Raw genomic sequence first — 17,383 nt, 5'->3', positions numbered from 1 at the left:
TGTGGTGTGTCGTGTGGTGTGGTGTGTGTGGTGTGGTGTGCGTGTTGTGGTGTGTTGTGGTGTGTTGTGTGTGTCGTGTGGTGTGTGGTGTGGTGTGTCGTGTGGTGTGGCGTGGTGTGTGTTGTGGTGTGTGTCGTGTGGTGTGTGTGGTGTGTCGTGTGGTGTGGCGTGGTGTGTGGTGTGTGGTGTGTCGTGTGGTGTGTGTGGTGTGTGGTGTGTCGTGTGGTGTGGCGTGGTGTGTGGTGTGGCGTGCGTGTGGTGTGGCGTGGTGTGTGGTGTGGTGTGGCGTGGTGCGTGACCTTCCACAGGCGGCGACGCTCGTGCTGCGGCCGGACGTGCTGCATGTGGTGGACGTGCAGACGCTGCTGCAGTGCTTCCTGCACGTGGTGAAGCACGCCCCCCAAGGTGACCCGGCTACCCAGCCCCTCCCCTTACCCCCCTAACCAGCCCCTCCCCTCACCCCCCCTACCCAGCCCCTCCACTCGCCACCCCCTACCCAGCCCCTCCCCTCACCCCCCCTACCCAGCCCCTCCCCTCACCCCCCCTACCCAGCCCCTCCCCTCACCCCCCCCTACCCAGCCCCTCCCCTCGCCACACCCTACCCAACCCCTCCCCTCACCCCCCCCTACCCAGCCCCTCCCCTCACCCCCCCTACCCAGCCCCGCCCCTCACCCCCCCCTACCCAGCCCCTCCCCTCACCCCCCCTACCCAGCCCCTCCCCTCACCCCCCCCCCTACCCAGTCCCTCCCCTTGCCACCCCCTACCCAGCCCCTCCCCTCGCCACCCCCACCACCACCCACCGCCCGAATGGCACGTGACGAGCTTTTGAAAACGGTTCAGGCAAATGCCTCAACATATTCGTCAATAACAGGGCGCGTGGCCTGAAGAGGAACGATATCCGGTAAACCCTTGTTAAATCTTCACTTAAAGCTTTCGCGACTGCAGGAATTCGTATGCTTTGGGTCTCTCGGTAAAGTCACGTAGACAGGTTCAAAGAAAATAACAAAAAAAACTACGACGTTTCGATCACAACACAAGCGGTCGACATCAGGAGGAAAAAAAAAAAGGATGACGATCTCTCGTGTTGCGATCGAAACGTCTTGGTCTCTTGTTATTTTCTTTGAACTTATCTACGTGACTTTACCGAAAGACCCAAAGAATATGAAACCCTTGTTAATTCGACACAGCCGGGGCTCTGGCCTTGCCAGATTATCCAATATTCCAAATAATGGCCAATGATAACTTTTGCGGTGCCTCCTGCCCAAATTTGTTTTCCAAACTCTTCACGCACCATACGCATCGCCACACACCCTGCATCAGTCACATCCAAAACTTTGGAAGCGTCTCGCGGACTCAGGGATTTACACTTGAGGCCCTCTCTATTACTTCTTGATGTAGGTGTAGGCGACATTTCTGAGAGGGTTGGCCTGCGCAGAGTGCACAAACGAGATGAAGTCCAAAGCGACGACGGGTCCGCACTGACGCTCGCCACGCTCGCCACGCTCACCACGCTCACCACGCTCGCCACGCTCGCCACGCTCGCCACGCTCACCACGCTCACCACGCTCGCCACGCTCGCCACGCTCACCACGCGTGCCGTCACCAGGCCGAGTCGTTGTTTTGGTCGTGGCTTGCTGCGTCTCTCCACGGGCATGCCGAAATTGGACCGTTCGGTAATGAAATCCGGCTCGTGGCGAATCACTAACACACCCCAATTACGAATGCTCAAATACCGAAATAACGAGGTTTTACTGGATATGTAATCGGCGAGGTTTTGGGCAGTGGCCCTTCATGGTGTGCGCTTTCAGATGCGCTACTGCGGCCGTCTGGAACGCTCTTCCTTCCGATATTAGAAAGCCATTTCTTTAGAACTGCTTTTAGTGTTTAGTTTGTGTGTCCTTCCCCCCCCGCTTCTCCGATTAGCACGATTGGCTACGCACGGTGCGAAAGAAGTTCAACATACATACATACTGAGGCGGTCGAGCGTGGTGCTGGTCACTGACTCCCTTGTGTGCCGTGTCGGCCTTTAACGGTGCTACTCGCAAACAACACTTGCCCCAACAGTCTGTTAAATGCTACACGGGGAATCTTTGTCTTTGTCCCATAGATGCCCTGCTCAACTACTGGAGGAAGACCTCCAGCAATGAAATTTTGGACTTCTTCGGGATTCTAGAGTGAGTGACAAGCAGAGCAGCCGCCCACAGACTCCCCTGAGACAGAATACGTATGCCGTACACAAACACGTGTCCACACTAACAACAATAACAACAGCACCTATTCGCCACTAAGTGGCGTTGACATCACGGCGCTTGTCCCAGGCCGGGTGCACGTTGAGGCCACGGGAAGTGTGGAAGACTCGCTGCTGGCAGGAGGTCGTGGAACAGACCCAGGTGTTTTGGGTTAATTACCTGAGATGACTGGCAGAAGCACCACCTTCGATGCCTACTGTGCCAACTTGCTGCATTTTAGCCGCCTGGCGCTCCGCTCGTTGTTCTGACCATCGTTCCTCCGCCCTCCGATGGTCTTGGAGGGCGACTAACTCCAGTTGTCCAGTAGTGCCCTTCACGAGATGTGTGCTGTGTGTGTGCTGTGTGTCTGCTGTATGTGATGTGAGAGCTGTGTGTGAGCTGTGTGTAGGGTGCGACGGTTGGTGAGATATTCTTAGTTTTTTCGGTAAAGTCACGTTGAAGAGAAACAACAAAATAACAAAATATATATAAAACAATAAAAAATTCTCACGACGTTTCGACCATAACTCAAACGGTCATCATCAGGTGTGTCGGTTTGCATAAATTTATTTTGAAAACGGCATATTTATTTATATATATAAAAATAACGTTTGCGTCACGCGCAACGATGGCAGTTTGCCAGGACTAGTCCATCTATTTTTTGAAAAGAGGAGGGGGGAGACGAAATTTGTTTTTATGTATGCTGTCTGAAAGGCACTGTAAGCGTGAACAATCAATCAAGAACTGAAATGATTTATCAAATCTTTCCAATGATTGCTAAGATAGAATCCATCTTCTCGGTTGAAATTGTCTCTGTGTTTGTATATGTGGATAGCCTCATGAACGAATCTCTCATGGAAGCCAGATGGCTTACAAAGAACCTCCGTCTTGGAAAAGTCAATGGCATGTGAGCCTACTGAATTAGAACAATGATCTGCTACGGCCGAGGTGTTGGTCCTACCGTGTTTAAGGTCTGCTTTATGTTCACGAATGCGGTCCGAGATATGGCGTTTGGTTTCTCCAATGTAACTACTACCACAGAGGCAACTTAGTTTGTAGACACCAGGGTATTGTATGTCCGGAATCACATCTTTTACAGACGGAACCAGATCACGGATTTTATGTAATGTGTTGAAACGGACCTGGATCTTGTGTTTATTCAAGATTTTGGAGATCTTTTTTGTGATCCCAGCAATGTAGGGTAAAGTGATGGTTTTGAAAGGCTCCTCAAGAGGGTTCTTCTTCATGGTTTGAGTGATAGCTTTGCGGATTGTATAGTCGGAGTAACCATTAGCCCTAAGAGCTTGGTGTACGTGCTTGAGTTCAATGCTTATGTGTTCCTGGTCGGATATGCATTGGGCTCTATGATACAGAGTCTTGATGAGAGAATTCTTCTGTGATGGATGGTGGTGGGAATCCGGTTTCAGATAAGCATCCGTATGGGTAGCTTTCCTGTAGACAGAGTGGCTCATTGAACCATCAGGTCTCTTTTTAATTAGGACATCCAAAAAAGGTATCTTGCCATCTATTTCGACTTCCATGGTAAATCTGATGGCTGGGTGTATGGAATTGATGTGGTCGAAGAATTTGTCTAGAGCAGGCCGGCCATGTGGCCAGATGACAAAAGTGTCATCCACGTACCTCTTCCATAAGGTTGGGCGCAGAGTGGCAGTCTGGATGGCGTCAGTCTCAAATTTCTCCATGAAAATGTTAGCTATAACTGGAGAAAGGGGGGAGCCCATTGGGGTGCCCTCAGTTTGTTTGTAGAAAGTTCCATTCCAAGTGAAGTATGTATTGGTTAAACAGTGTCTCACCAGGGGGGGTACCTCAGTGTTTAGTCCTTGATGAACCAAGTCTTCAATGATTGCAATGGTGTCAGGTACAGGAACCTTGGTGAATAAGGAAACTACATCAAAACTGACAAGCAGGTCGTCTGGGGACAGGGAAATACCCTTGATTGTTGATACCAGGTGAGTAGAATTTTGTACCGCAGAGGTGGTCTTTCCAGTGAAAGGACGCAGGATTTCAGACAAAAAACGAGCTAGTTTGTAGGTGGGGGAGCTGATAGTAGAGACTATGGGACGAAGAGGTGTATCAACTTTATGTATTTTTGGTAAGCCGTATAATCTTGGTGGCCTGGCAGCAGAAGGTTTCAACGAAAACTGTTTAGATTGATCAATTAATGCGGTTGAATCAGAAATTATTTTGTTGGTTTGTGTGACGAGGCTGTTGGTGGGATCTCTTTTTATTTTTGTATAACTACCATCGTCGAGTAATTCTTTAATTTTGTTGTTGTATTCTATTTTATCCATGATAACAGTAGCATTGCCTTTGTCAGCTGAGAGAACTACAATATCATTCCTCTTTTTTAATTTATATAATTCAAAACGCTCATCTTTGCTGAGGTTGCTAGCTGGCATCTTAGCGTTTTTGAGGGTTGCAGCGATTTCAGATCTTGCTACGTCTGCAGCGATGTGACCCAGGCCCCTGAGAGCAACGTCTACTTGGGCAATTATATCATTAACTGGTATGTGTTTAGGTGTGACTGCAAAGTTTAGACCTTTAGCTAAAACGGATTTCAGACCATCGGAAATAGAACTGTTACTGCGATTAATTACGACTTTATTAACGTCTAACTTTTTGGTGTGTGGGTCCGGTCTTTTGTTTAAGAGGAGGTTAAATTTGGAAATCAGGTTTTCCTTACATTTGGTCGACATAGTAGCAGCTGAAGAGGCAGTCATATTGTCTACATGTTCCCAATCCGATGTGGACATTATTGCCGTCAATGATAAGTGTGATTTGTAGAGTGTCTTGTCTAACTGATCTAGTTCTGTGCGTATAAGTCTGATTTTTTCTGAGATAAGAGCTAAGCTAGTTTTGAAAAGAATTCGTTTCGCATTAGAAGAAGTTACAGTAGCAGAGGTGAGTGTAAATGCGATTGGTATTACCCCAGAGTCGCGGCATCTCTTCAGGAAGGTGAGAGACTCGATCAGCTGAGCTTTCTTATCCCGGAGTTTGTTGAAAGATCTTAAAGTTATGTGAAAACCCTCCCCGTAGAGGCGATTAAATTTTGATTTAAAGCTTTCGTGACTGCAGTAATTCATATTCTTAGTTTTTTCGGTAAAGTCACGTTGAAGAGAAACAACAAAATAACAAAATATATATAAAACAATAAAAAATTCTCACGACGTTTCGACCATAACTCAAACGGTCATCATCAGGTGTGTCGGTTTGCATAAATTTATTTTGAAAACGGCATATTTATTTATATATATAAAAATAACGTTTGCGTCACGCGCAACGATGGCAGTTTGCCAGGACTAGTCCATCTATTTTTTGAAAAGAGGAGGGGGGAGACGAAATTTGTTTTTATGTATGCTGTCTGAAAGGCACTGTAAGCGTGAACAATCAATCAAGAACTGAAATGATTTATCAAATCTTTCCAATGATTGCTAAGATAGAATCCATCTTCTCGGTTGAAATTGTCTCTGTGTTTGTATATGTGGATAGCCTCATGAACGAATCTCTCATGGAAGCCAGATGGCTTACAAAGAACCTCCGTCTTGGAAAAGTCAATGGCATGTGAGCCTACTGAATTAGAACAATGATCTGCTACGGCCGAGGTGTTGGTCCTACCGTGTTTAAGGTCTGCTTTATGTTCACGAATGCGGTCCGAGATATGGCGTTTGGTTTCTCCAATGTAACTACTACCACAGAGGCAACTTAGTTTGTAGACACCAGGGTATTGTATGTCCGGAATCACATCTTTTACAGACGGAACCAGATCACGGATTTTATGTAATGTGTTGAAACGGACCTGGATCTTGTGTTTATTCAAGATTTTGGAGATCTTTTTTGTGATCCCAGCAATGTAGGGTAAAGTGATGGTTTTGAAAGGCTCCTCAAGAGGGTTCTTCTTCATGGTTTGAGTGATAGCTTTGCGGATTGTATAGTCGGAGTAACCATTAGCCCTAAGAGCTTGGTGTACGTGCTTGAGTTCACTGCTTATGTGTTCCTGGTCGGATATGCATTGGGCTCTATGATACAGAGTCTTGATGAGAGAATTCTTCTGTGATGGATGGTGGTGGGAATCCGGTTTCAGATAAGCATCCGTATGGGTAGCTTTCCTGTAGACAGAGTGGCTCATTGAACCATCAGGTCTCTTTTTAATTAGGACATCCAAAAAAGGTATCTTGCCATCTATTTCGACTTCCATGGTAAATCTGATGGCTGGGTGTATGGAATTGATGTGGTCGAAGAATTTGTCTAGAGCAGGCCGGCCATGTGGCCAGATGACAAAAGTGTCATCCACGTACCTCTTCCATAAGGTTGGGCGCAGAGTGGCAGTCTGGATGGCGTCAGTCTCAAATTTCTCCATGAAAATGTTAGCTATAACTGGAGAAAGGGGGGAGCCCATTGGGGTGCCCTCAGTTTGTTTGTAGAAAGTTCCATTCCAAGTGAAGTATGTATTGGTTAAACAGTGTCTCACCAGGGGGGGTACCTCAGTGTTTAGTCCTTGATGAACCAAGTCTTCAATGATTGCAATGGTGTCAGGTACAGGAACCTTGGTGAATAAGGAAACTACATCAAAACTGACAAGCAGGTCGTCTGGGGACAGGGAAATACCCTTGATTGTTGATACCAGGTGAGTAGAATTTTGTACCGCAGAGGTGGTCTTTCCAGTGAAAGGACGCAGGATTTCAGGTCGTGGTTTTCGATCCCAACCCTAACGCCTGCTATATATTTGGAATTTGCGTGTCTCTCTCCCCGTGGTCACGTGGATTTTGTTTTTAGGGCCCTCTTGTTTTTCTCCTCCGCATTTAGAAACACGCGTTGAGACTGTTTGGTTGTTATAAATGTCCACGTGATGATAAGCCACTTCGCTGAGGTCTCACTTGTGGCCAGGACACTTCTGAAAAAGAGCTGCGTCGCTCAGTGAGCCTTACCTGGTAAAATACAAAATAGGTTTCGTTAAAAAAATGGGTTTAGGTACATGTGTGTGTCCTGTGTGTGTGTGCTGTGTGTGTTGTGTGCATGTGTGTGCTGTGTATGTGTGCGTGTGCTATATGTGAGAGCTGTTTGCGAACTGTGTGTGTGTGCTGTGTGTGTTGTATACGTATGCTGTGTGTGGTGTGTGTGTGCTGTGTGTGTGCTGTGTGTGTGATGCCTCTCCCTGTGCTCTCTTGCAGGTTGTGTCTGCACCAGTTTAAATACCTGGGCAAGCGCCACTACTGCAGCAGGTGACTCCCTACGTTACTCACGTCATGCAACCGAGTCAGGGTCACGGCATGCACAGTGTGATGTGATGTACCTGGAGTGCAGGCTCCCAGAATGCACTGCGTGCCATAACAAGATCCTTCAAAGTCACAGGAGTTACACCGCAGTGTGTGTGTGTGTGTAACCGTGTAGGGGAGCGGCAGTGTAGCGGTTTGCGCGTCGCACTACGGACCTGGCCACCCGAGTTTGATTCCCGCTCATGGCCACAAACGCCAGTGATGGTTATCCGAACGGGTCGACTCAGCCTTAAAATGAGTACCAGGCGTGGTGTGTAAACATCACCACTGGGGAGACAAAGGCGGGCGGGCGTGGCGCTGGCCACCCACCCCGTCGTGTGCCGTGCCAACCTTAACAGGTGCTTCGCTCACGGCACTTGCCCCGACAGTCTGTTAAGGCTACACGGGGGATCTTTGTCTCCGTGCGTGCGTGCGTGTGCAGTGCAGGGGATGCCGCGCCGGCATCTGTGTGCGCCCCCGTGCCGGGCGCGCAGGTGAAGCGCTCTCAGACACTGCCCGCGCGTCGCCCCCCACACACGCTGCTGCAGCTGAGACAGCACGGGGGGCTGCTGGGCAGCAGCGTGGGTAATGCTCGCCAGCTCAGACGCTCGCACACACACACACACACTTGCATACGCTGCCCCGGTCTGAAAACACGCTGGGGCTCCGCAAGCCAGACACACATCCAACACGTTTACACACATGAATACAGATATATATATTCGTGCATATGCATTCACAAAGATGAATACAAAAGATGCCTCCGTATAGCCTTTAACAGACTGTTGGGGCAAGTGCTGTTAGCGAGCAGCTATTGAGGCTGGGAGCGAGGGATGCGATGTGGGGACTTGGGGGCGTGCAGCCACGAGTCGAGTTTGTTGTTGGGATGCGTTTTTGCCTTCACGTGGAGAATGTCTCTCTCCTCCGTGACCCGACGTGACCCCGCCCTCTCTCTTTCTCCTCTGTGACCTGACCTCTCTCTCTCCCCTCCGTGACTCTCCGTGACCCCTCTATCTCTCTCTCTCCCCTCCGTGACCCTCTGTGACCCCTCTCTCTCCTCCGTGACCCTTCGTGACCCCTCTCTCCTCCGTGACTCTCCGTGACCCTCCGTGACCCCTCCCTATCTCTCTGTCTCTCTCCTCCGTGAACCTCCGTGACCCTCCGTGACCTCTCTCTCTCCTCCGTGACCCTCTGTGACCCTTCTCTCTCTCCTCCGTGACCCTCCGTGACCTCTCTCACTCCTCCGTGACCCTCCGTGACCCCTCTCTCTCTCCCCTCCGTGACCCTCCGTGACCCCTCTCTCTCTCTCCTCCGTGACCCTCCGTGACCTCTCTCTCCTCCGTGACCCTCCGTGACCCTTCTCTCTCCTCCGTGACTCTCCGTGACCCTCCGTGACCCCTCTCTCTCCTCCGTGACCCTCCGTGACCCCTCTCTCTCTCTCCTCCGTGACCCTCCGTGACCCCCCTCTCTCTTTCTCCTACGTGACCCTCGGCGACCCCTCCCGCTGCCTCTCTCGCAGGCTCGGAGGTCGAGGCCCAGCAGCAGTGCTTGCTGGCCGCCAACCTCTCGACGGAGGTTTGCCTCACCGTGCTCGACACCATGGAGCTCTACACCCACAACTACAAGGTACCGCACGTCGCCAACGCGGGGACAAACATTGATGCCCGCATGGCCTCAATCAAATTGTTGGGGCGAGTGCCCTTAGCGAACAGCACTTATGAAGGCCGGCACGGCTCACGGAGGGGTGGGTGTGGCCAGCAACACTCCGCCGACCGCCTTTGCCTCCCCGGTGGTGATGTTTACACACTGTACCACGTACTCGTTTGAGGCCGAGTCGACCTAGGCGAGGGCCCGGGTACCCTCGCAGATAATTGTCACCGGTGTTGATGGGCGTGAGCGGGAATCTAACTCAGTTTGCCGGGTTTGCAGTGCAGCGCGCTAGCCACAACAAGCACGCTCCCCTACGAGACATTGCCACACACACAGATCCACGGTTGTAGCCTGCGCACACTGTTGAGGCACGTGCTGTTAGCGCACACCTGTGTGTGTCTGTGCGTGTCTGTGTGTCTGTGTGCGTCTGTGTGTGTCTGTGTGTGTCTGTGTGTCTGTGTGCGTCTGTGTGTGTCTGTGTGTGTCTGTGCGTGTCTGTGTGTGTCTGTGTGTCTGTGTGCGTCTGTGTGTGTCTGTGTGTGTCTGTGTGCGTCTGTGTGTGTCTGTGTGTATATGCGTGTCTGTGCGCTTCTGTGCACGTGTCTGCGCTCCTGTGCGCGTCTGTGCACGTCTGTACGTGTCTGTGCGTGTCTGTGCACGTCTGTACGTGTCTGTGCGTGTCTGTGCACGTCTGTACGTGTCTGTGCGTGTCTGTGCACGTCTGTACGTGTCTGTACGTGTCTGTGCGTGTCTGTGCACGTCTGTACGTGTCTGTACGTGTCTGTGCGTGTCTGTGCACGTCTGTGCACGTCTGTACGTGTCTGTGCGTGTCTGTGCGTGTCTGTGCACGTCTGTACGTGTCTGTGTGTGTCTGTGCGTGTCTGTGCACGTCTGTACGTGTCTGTGTGTGTCTGTGCGCGTCTGTGCACGTCTGTACGTGTCTGTGCGTGTCTGTGCACGTCTGTACGTGTCTGTGCGTGTCTGTGCACGTCTGTACGTGTCTGTGCGTGTCTGTGCACGTCTGTACGTGTCTGTGCGTGTCTGTGCACGTCTGTACGTGTCTGTGCGTGTCTGTGCACGTCTGCACGTGTCTGTGCGTGTCCGTGCGCGCGTCTGCAGGAGCGGCTGCTGGCGGGCGGTGGTGACGGCGTGCTGATGCAGCGCTCGTTCGGGGTCTACGTGACGGCGCTGCGCTCTGGGCAGTCGGCCGTCGCTCTCGGGCACGTCTTCGCTTCTCTGCACACTTTCCTCAACAAGGTACGTGACGATGTGTGTGTGCGCTACGTGTGTGTGTGTGCTACGTGTGTGTGTGCGCTACGTGTGTGTGTGTGTGTGTGGTACGTGTGTGTGCTACGTGTGTGTGTGTGTGTGTGGTACGTGTGTGTGCTACGTGTGTGTGTGTGGTACGTGTGTGTGTGGTATGTGTGTGTGCGGTATGTGTGTGTGTGTGCGCTACGTGTGTGTGTGCGCTACGTGTGTGTGTGCGCTACGTGTGTGTGCGCTACGTGTGTGTGTGGTATGTGTGTGTGTGCGCTACGTGTGTGCGCGCTACGTGTGTGCGCGGTACGTGTGTGTGTGCGGTATGTGTGTGTGTGGTACGTGTGTGTGTGGTATGTGTGTGTGTGCGCTACGTGTGTGTGTGGTATGTGTGTGTGTGTGTGGTATGTGTGTGTGTGTGCACTACGTGTGTGTGCACTACGTGTGTGTGTGGTACGTGTGTGTGCGCTACGTGTGTGTGCACTACGTGTGTGTGCGGTACGTGTGTGTGTGGTACGTGTGTGTGTGCGCTACGTGTGTGTGTGGTATGTGTGTGTGTGTGGTACGTGTGTGTGTGGTACGTGTGTGTGCGCTACGTGTGTGTGCTACGTGTGTGTGTGCTACGTGTGTGTGTGGTATGTGTGTGTGTGTGGTACGTGTGTGTGTGGTACGTGTGTGTGTGCTACGTGTGTGTGTGCGCTACGTGTGTGTGTGCGCTACGTGTGTGTGTGCGCTACGTGTGTGTGCTACGTGTGTGCGCTACGTGTGTGTGCACTACGTGTGTGTGTGGTACGTGTGTGTGCGCTACGTGTGTGTGTGTGTGCTATGTGTGTGTGTGCTACGTGTGTGTGCGCTACGTGTGTGTGCGCTACGTGTGTGTGCTACGTGTGTGTGTGCTACGTGTGTGTGCGCTACGTGTGTGCGCTACGTGTGTGTGCGCTACGTGTGTGTGCACTACGTGTGTGTGTGGTACGTGTGTGTGCGCTATGTGTGTGTGCGCGCTACGTGTGTGTGTGCGCTACGTGTGTGTGTGTGGTACGTGTGGGTGTGCGCTACGTGTGTGTGCGCTACGTGTGTGTGTGTGTGGTACGTGTGTGTGTGTGTGTGTGGTACGTGTGTGTGTGCGCTACGTGTGTGTGTGCTACGTGTGTGTGTGCGCTACGTGTGTGTGCGGTACGTGTGTGTGCGCTACGTGTGTGTGCGCTACGTGTGTGTGTGGTACGTGTGTGTGCGCTACGTGTGTGTGTGCTACGTGTGTGTGTGTGCTACGTGTGTGTGCGCTACGTGTGTGTGCGCTACGTGTGTGTGTGTGTGTGGTACGTGTGTGTACACTACGTGTGTGTGCGCTACGTGTGTGTGTGCTACGTGTGTGTGTGTGTGTGGTACGTGTGTGTGGTACGTGTGTGTGCGCTATGTGTGTGTGCGCTACGTGTGTGTGTGCGCTACGTGTGTGTGCGCTACGTGTGTGTGCGCTACGTGTGTGTGTGCGCTACGTGTGTGTGTGTGCGCTACGTGTGTGTGTGTGCTACGTGTGTGTGCGCTACGTGTGTGTGTGCTACGTGTGTGTGTGCGCTACGTGTGTGCGCGGTACGTGTGTGTGCGCTACGTGTGTGTGCGCTACGTGTGTGTGTGTGTGGTACGTGTGTGTGCGCTACGTGTGTGTGTGCTACGTGTGTGTGTGTGCTACGTGTGTGTGCGCTACGTGTGTGTGCGCTACGTGTGTGTGTGTGGTACGTGTGTGTGCACTACGTGTGTGTGCGCTACGTGTGTGTGTGCTACGTGCGTGTGTGGTACGTGTGTGTGGTACGTGTGTGTGCGCTATGTGTGTGTGCGCTACGTGTGTGTGTGCGCTACGTGTGTGTGCGCTACGTGTGTGTGCGCTACGTGTGTGTGTGTGCGCTACGTGTGTGTGTGTGCTACGTGTGTGTGTGCGCTACGTGTGTCCTATCTGTTGTGTATGTTTGTTATCTTCTGGGTGTGCTACGTGTGTGTGCGCTACGTGTGTGTGCTATGTGTGTGTGTGCTATATGTGTGTGCTACGTGTGTGCTATCTGCTGTGTATGTTATGTGTGTTTGCTATATTCTGTGTGTGCTATGTGTGTGTGTGTGCTACGTGTGTGCTATCTCCTATGTATGTTTGCTATCTGCTATGTATGTTTGCTATCTTCTGTGTGCACTATGTGTGTGTGCTACGTGTGTGCTATCTGCTGTATATTATACGTGCGTTTGCTATCTATTGTGTGTGCTATGTGTGCGTTATATGTGTTTGCTATGTGTTGTATGTGATATGTGTATTTGCTATGTGCTGTGTGTGCTATGTATGCACTCACTATGTTCTGTGTGTGCTATGTGTGCACTATGTGCTGTGCTGTGCTATGTATCCACCGTGTGCTGTGCGTGCTGTGTGCTGTGCGAAGTTCAAGGTGGCATTCCTGCGAGGACGCAGCGAGCTGTGCGGCACGCTGTGCCTGGAGGCGCTGCGTTGCTGCGGATCGCGCCTGGGCTGGGCGCAGGCGTGCCTGCTGCTGCACCTCCTCATGCGCCTCAACTTCGAGATGTCGGGGCGCGTCGCGTTCTCACGCACACACACGCAGGTGCAAACCCCACACACCCCGCACACCACGCACACACACAACCCGCACGCCCCGCACACAACACACACACCCCGCACACCACGCACACACACACCCCGCACACCACGCACACACACACCCCGCACACAACACGCACACACGTGCAGGTGCAAACCCCACACACCACGCACACACACGCACACCCCGCACACACACCACGCACACACACGCACACCCCGCACACACACCACGCACACACACGCACACCCCGCACACACACCACGCACACACACGCACACCCCGCACACAACATGCACACACACACAGGTTCACACCCCACACACAACACGCACACACACACAGGTTCACACCCCGCACACAACACGCACACACACACAGGTTCACACCCCACACACCCCGCACACACACACAGGTTCACACCCCACACACCCCGCACACACACACACAGGTTCACACCCCACACACACCCCGCACACACACACAGGTTCACACCCCGCACACAACACGCACACACACATAGGTTCACACCCCGCACACAACACGCACACACACACAGGTTCACACCCCACACACCCCGCACACACACACAGGTTCACACCCCGCACACACCCCGCACACACACGCAGGTTCACACCCCGCACCCACACACAGGTTCACACCCCGCACACAACACGCACACACACACAGGTTCACACCCCACACACCCCGCACACACACACAGGTTCACACCCCGCACACACCCCGCACACACACGCAGGTTCACACCCCGCACCCACACACAGGTTCACACCCTGCACACACACACAGGTTCGCACCCCGCACACACCCCGCACACACACACAGGTTCACACCCCACACACCCCGCACACACACACAGGTTCACACCCCACACACAACACGCACACACACACAGGTTCACACCCCGCACACAACATGCACACACACACAGGTTCACACCCCGCACACACCCCGCACACACACACAGGTTCACACCCCGCACACACCCCGCACACACACACAGGTTCACACCCCACACACCCCGCACACACACACAGGTTCACACCCCACACACACCCCGCACACACACACAGGTTCACACCCCACACACACACACAGGTTCACACCCCACACAGGTTCACACCCCACACACCCCGCACACACACACAGGTTCACACACCCACACACGCGACGATGTTGCCGGCGCCGTGTGTGCAGGTGATCGTGGCCGTGAGCCGCCTGATGAGCGAGGCCGGGGACCTGGGCGGCCCCCGCTTCCAGCGAGCCCTCTCCACGCTCAACGCCTACGCGGCGAGCGACGCCACCGTTAGGGTACGCGCCACCGTCGTCATCGCCACCGCCGCCACCTTGCCACCATCATCGCCACTGTCGCCACCATCACAAAGGTGGCCGGCACCACGGCCACCTGCCTGTGTGCCATGCTGACATTCATCGGTGCTCGCTAACGGCACTTGCCCCAACAGCCCGTTAAAGGCTAAACGGGGGGGGCGGTGATCTCTGTGCGTACGTGTATGTACGCCCGTGCGTGTATGTACGCCCGTGCGTGTATGTACGCCCGTGCGTGTGTGTACGCCCGTGCGTGTGTGTACGCCCGTGCGTGTGTGTACGCCCGTGCGTGCGTGTACGCCCGTGCGTGCATGTACGCCCGTGCGTGCATGTACGCCCGTGCGTGCATGTACGCCCGTGCGTGCATGTACGCCCGTGCGTGCATGTACGCCCGTGCGTGCATGTACGCCCGTGCGTGCATGTACGCCCGTGCGTGCATGTACGCCCGTGCGTGTATGTACGCCCGTGCGTGTATGTACGCCCGTGCGTGTATGTACGCCCGTGCGTGTATGTACGCCCGTGCGTGTATGTACGCCCGTGCGTGTATGTACGCCCGTGCGTGTATGTACGCCCGTGCGTGTATGTACGCCCGTGCGTGTATGTACGCCCGTGCGTGTATGTACGCCCGTGCGTGTATGTACGCCCGTGCGTGTATGTACGCCCGTGCGTGTATGTACGCCCGTGCGTGTATGTACGCCCGTGCGTGTATGTACGCCCGTGCGTGTATGTACGCCCGTGCGTGTATGTACGCCCGTGCGTGTATGTACGCCCGTGCGTGTATGTACGCCCGTGCGTGTATGTACGCCCGTGCGTGTATGTACGCCCGTGCGTGTATGTACGCCCGTGCGTGTATGTACGCCCGTGCGTGTATGTACGCCCGTGCGTGTATGTACGCCCGTGCGTGTATGTACGCCCGTGCGTGTATGTACGCCCGTGCGTGTATGTACGCCCGTGCGTGTATGTACGCCCGTGCGTGCGTGTGCAGGGCAGCGCGTTTGCGGGGCAGGTGAAGGAGCTGACGAAGCGCGTGCGGGCCGTCCTCACGGCCACGCTGCAGATGAAGGAGCACGAGCGTGACTCCGAGATGATGGTCGACCTGCAGCACAGCCTCGCCACCTCCTACGCGGGCATGGCCGAGCTGCGCAAGGCCTGGCTCGAGAGCATGGCGCGCATGCACGAGCGCAACGGAGACCTCTCCGAGGTGCTCGGAGAGGCGGCGCCGGCACCACTCGCACACACAGCGGCAGCAGCAGCAGCACCAGCAGCTCCACTCGCACATACTGCAGCACCAGCAGAACCAGCCGCACTCAAACATACAGCGGCAGCAGCAGCAGCGTCGCTCACACGTCGAGTGGCAGCAGCAGCAGCACCCGCAGTTCCAGCAGCAGCACCAGCTCCACTCGCACATACTGCAGCACCAGCAGAACCAGCACCACTTACACACACAGCGGCAGCAGCAGCAGCAGCGTCGTTCACACGTAGAGTGGCAGCAGCAGCAGCACCAGCACCCGCAGCTCCAGCAGCAGCACCTGCTCCACTCACACATACTGCAGCACCAGCAGAACCAGCAGCACTTACACACACAGCAGCAGCAGCGTCGCTCACACGTCGAGTGGCAGCAGCAGCAGCACCCGCAGTTCCAGCAGCAGCACCAGCTCCACTCGCACATACTGCAGCACCAGCAGAACCAGCACCACTTACACACACAGCGGCAGCAGCAGCAGCAGCGTCGTTCACACGTAGAGTGGCAGCAGCAGCAGCACCAGCACCCGCAGCTCCAGCAGCAGCACCTGCTCCACTCACACATACTGCAGCACCAGCAGAACCAGCAGCACTTACACACACAGCAGCAGCAGCGTCGCTCACACGTCGAGTGGCAGCAGCAGCAGCACCCGCAGTTCCAGCAGCAGCACCAGCTCCACTCGCACATACTGCAGCACCAGCAGAACCAGCAGAACCAGCAGCACTCACACATACAGCGGCAGCAGCAGCAGCACCGGTAGCTCCAGCAGCAGCAGCAGCAGCAGCGCCGCTCACACATACAGCAGCAGCAGCACCAGTGACACTCACACATGCAGCTTCACCAGCAGCACCAGCGTCGTTTGTGTGTGTGTATGTAGGAGTTTGTGTGTGTGTATGTAGGAGTTTGTGTGTGTGTATGTAGGAGTTTGTGTGTGTGTCTATGTATGTAGGAGTTTGTGTGTGTATGTAGGAGTTTGTGTGTGTGTATGTAGGAGTTTGTGTGTGTGTATGTAGGAGTTTGTGTGCGTGTATGTAGGAGTTTGTGTGTGTGCGTGTATGTAGGAGTTTGTGTGTGTGGGGGTTTGTGTGTGTGTATGTAGGAGTTTGTGTGTGTGTATGTAGGAGTTTGTGTGTGTGTATGTATGTAGGAGTTTGTGTGTGTAGGAGTTTGTGTGTGTGTATGTAGGAGTTTGTGTGTGTGTATGTATGTAGGAGTTTGTGTGTATGTGTGTATGTAGGAGTTTGTGTGTGTATGTAGGAGTTTGTGTGTGTATGTATGTAGGAGTTTGTGTGTATGTAGGAGTTTGTGTGTGTGTATGTAGGAGTTTGTGTGTGTGTATGTATGTAGGAGTTTGTGTGTGTGTATGTAGGAGTTTGTGTGTGTGCACCTGTGAGTGAGAATATCTGCGAGTGAACATTGGGGAGCATTTGGGGTGCCAACCCCGGCGACCTCATCCCTGGTTATGACAGACATCAGTCGAGAGAGTGACAATAGGAACAGTCCTGGGCCTCCCCTAGGTCAACTCAACCTTAAATGAGTAGCTGTTGTGGTGTGCGAACATCAGCAGTGGGGAGACAAAGGTGGCCCGGCATGGGTGCTCGGTGTCTCGGACTTAATGGGGTCTCGCTGTCATCACTCGGGGGTGGGCTTTGTGCGTTGATTGTGCTGTGACGTGGCGATGACGGTGGCACCGCGTGTGTCCGGCAGGCTGCCATGTGCCACATCCACATCGCGGCACTCATGGCGAAATATCTGAAGAGGAGAGGTGAGCGGTCACACGGATACAGACGCACA

General features: G+C 53.7%; 1 protein-coding gene across 1 annotated transcript in view; it reads left to right on the top strand.

Annotated features, from left to right (window-relative positions):
• LOC116954407 (dedicator of cytokinesis protein 9-like) overlaps positions 1 to 17,383 on the top strand; it is a 149,261-nt gene that overhangs the window by 99,628 nt on the left and 32,250 nt on the right. The window contains exons 36-45 of the mRNA XM_076052336.1: positions 309 to 405; positions 2,108 to 2,174; positions 7,418 to 7,468; positions 7,944 to 8,086; positions 9,021 to 9,127; positions 10,271 to 10,408; positions 12,826 to 13,002; positions 14,218 to 14,331; positions 15,332 to 15,547; positions 17,297 to 17,354. Of these exons, the coding sequence (XP_075908451.1) occupies positions 309 to 405; positions 2,108 to 2,174; positions 7,418 to 7,468; positions 7,944 to 8,086; positions 9,021 to 9,127; positions 10,271 to 10,408; positions 12,826 to 13,002; positions 14,218 to 14,331; positions 15,332 to 15,547; positions 17,297 to 17,354 (1,168 nt within the window). The remainder of the gene's footprint in view (positions 1 to 308; positions 406 to 2,107; positions 2,175 to 7,417; positions 7,469 to 7,943; positions 8,087 to 9,020; positions 9,128 to 10,270; positions 10,409 to 12,825; positions 13,003 to 14,217; positions 14,332 to 15,331; positions 15,548 to 17,296; positions 17,355 to 17,383) is intronic.

Source organism: Petromyzon marinus, chromosome 55 (assembly GCF_048934315.1).
Source record: "Petromyzon marinus isolate PM22_M1 ecotype Great Lakes invasive population chromosome 55, UKy_Petmar_22M1.pri1.0, whole genome shotgun sequence".
Lineage (NCBI taxonomy): Eukaryota > Metazoa > Chordata > Hyperoartia > Petromyzontiformes > Petromyzontidae > Petromyzon > Petromyzon marinus.
This window is presented reverse-complemented; position numbering and strand designations above follow the sequence as displayed.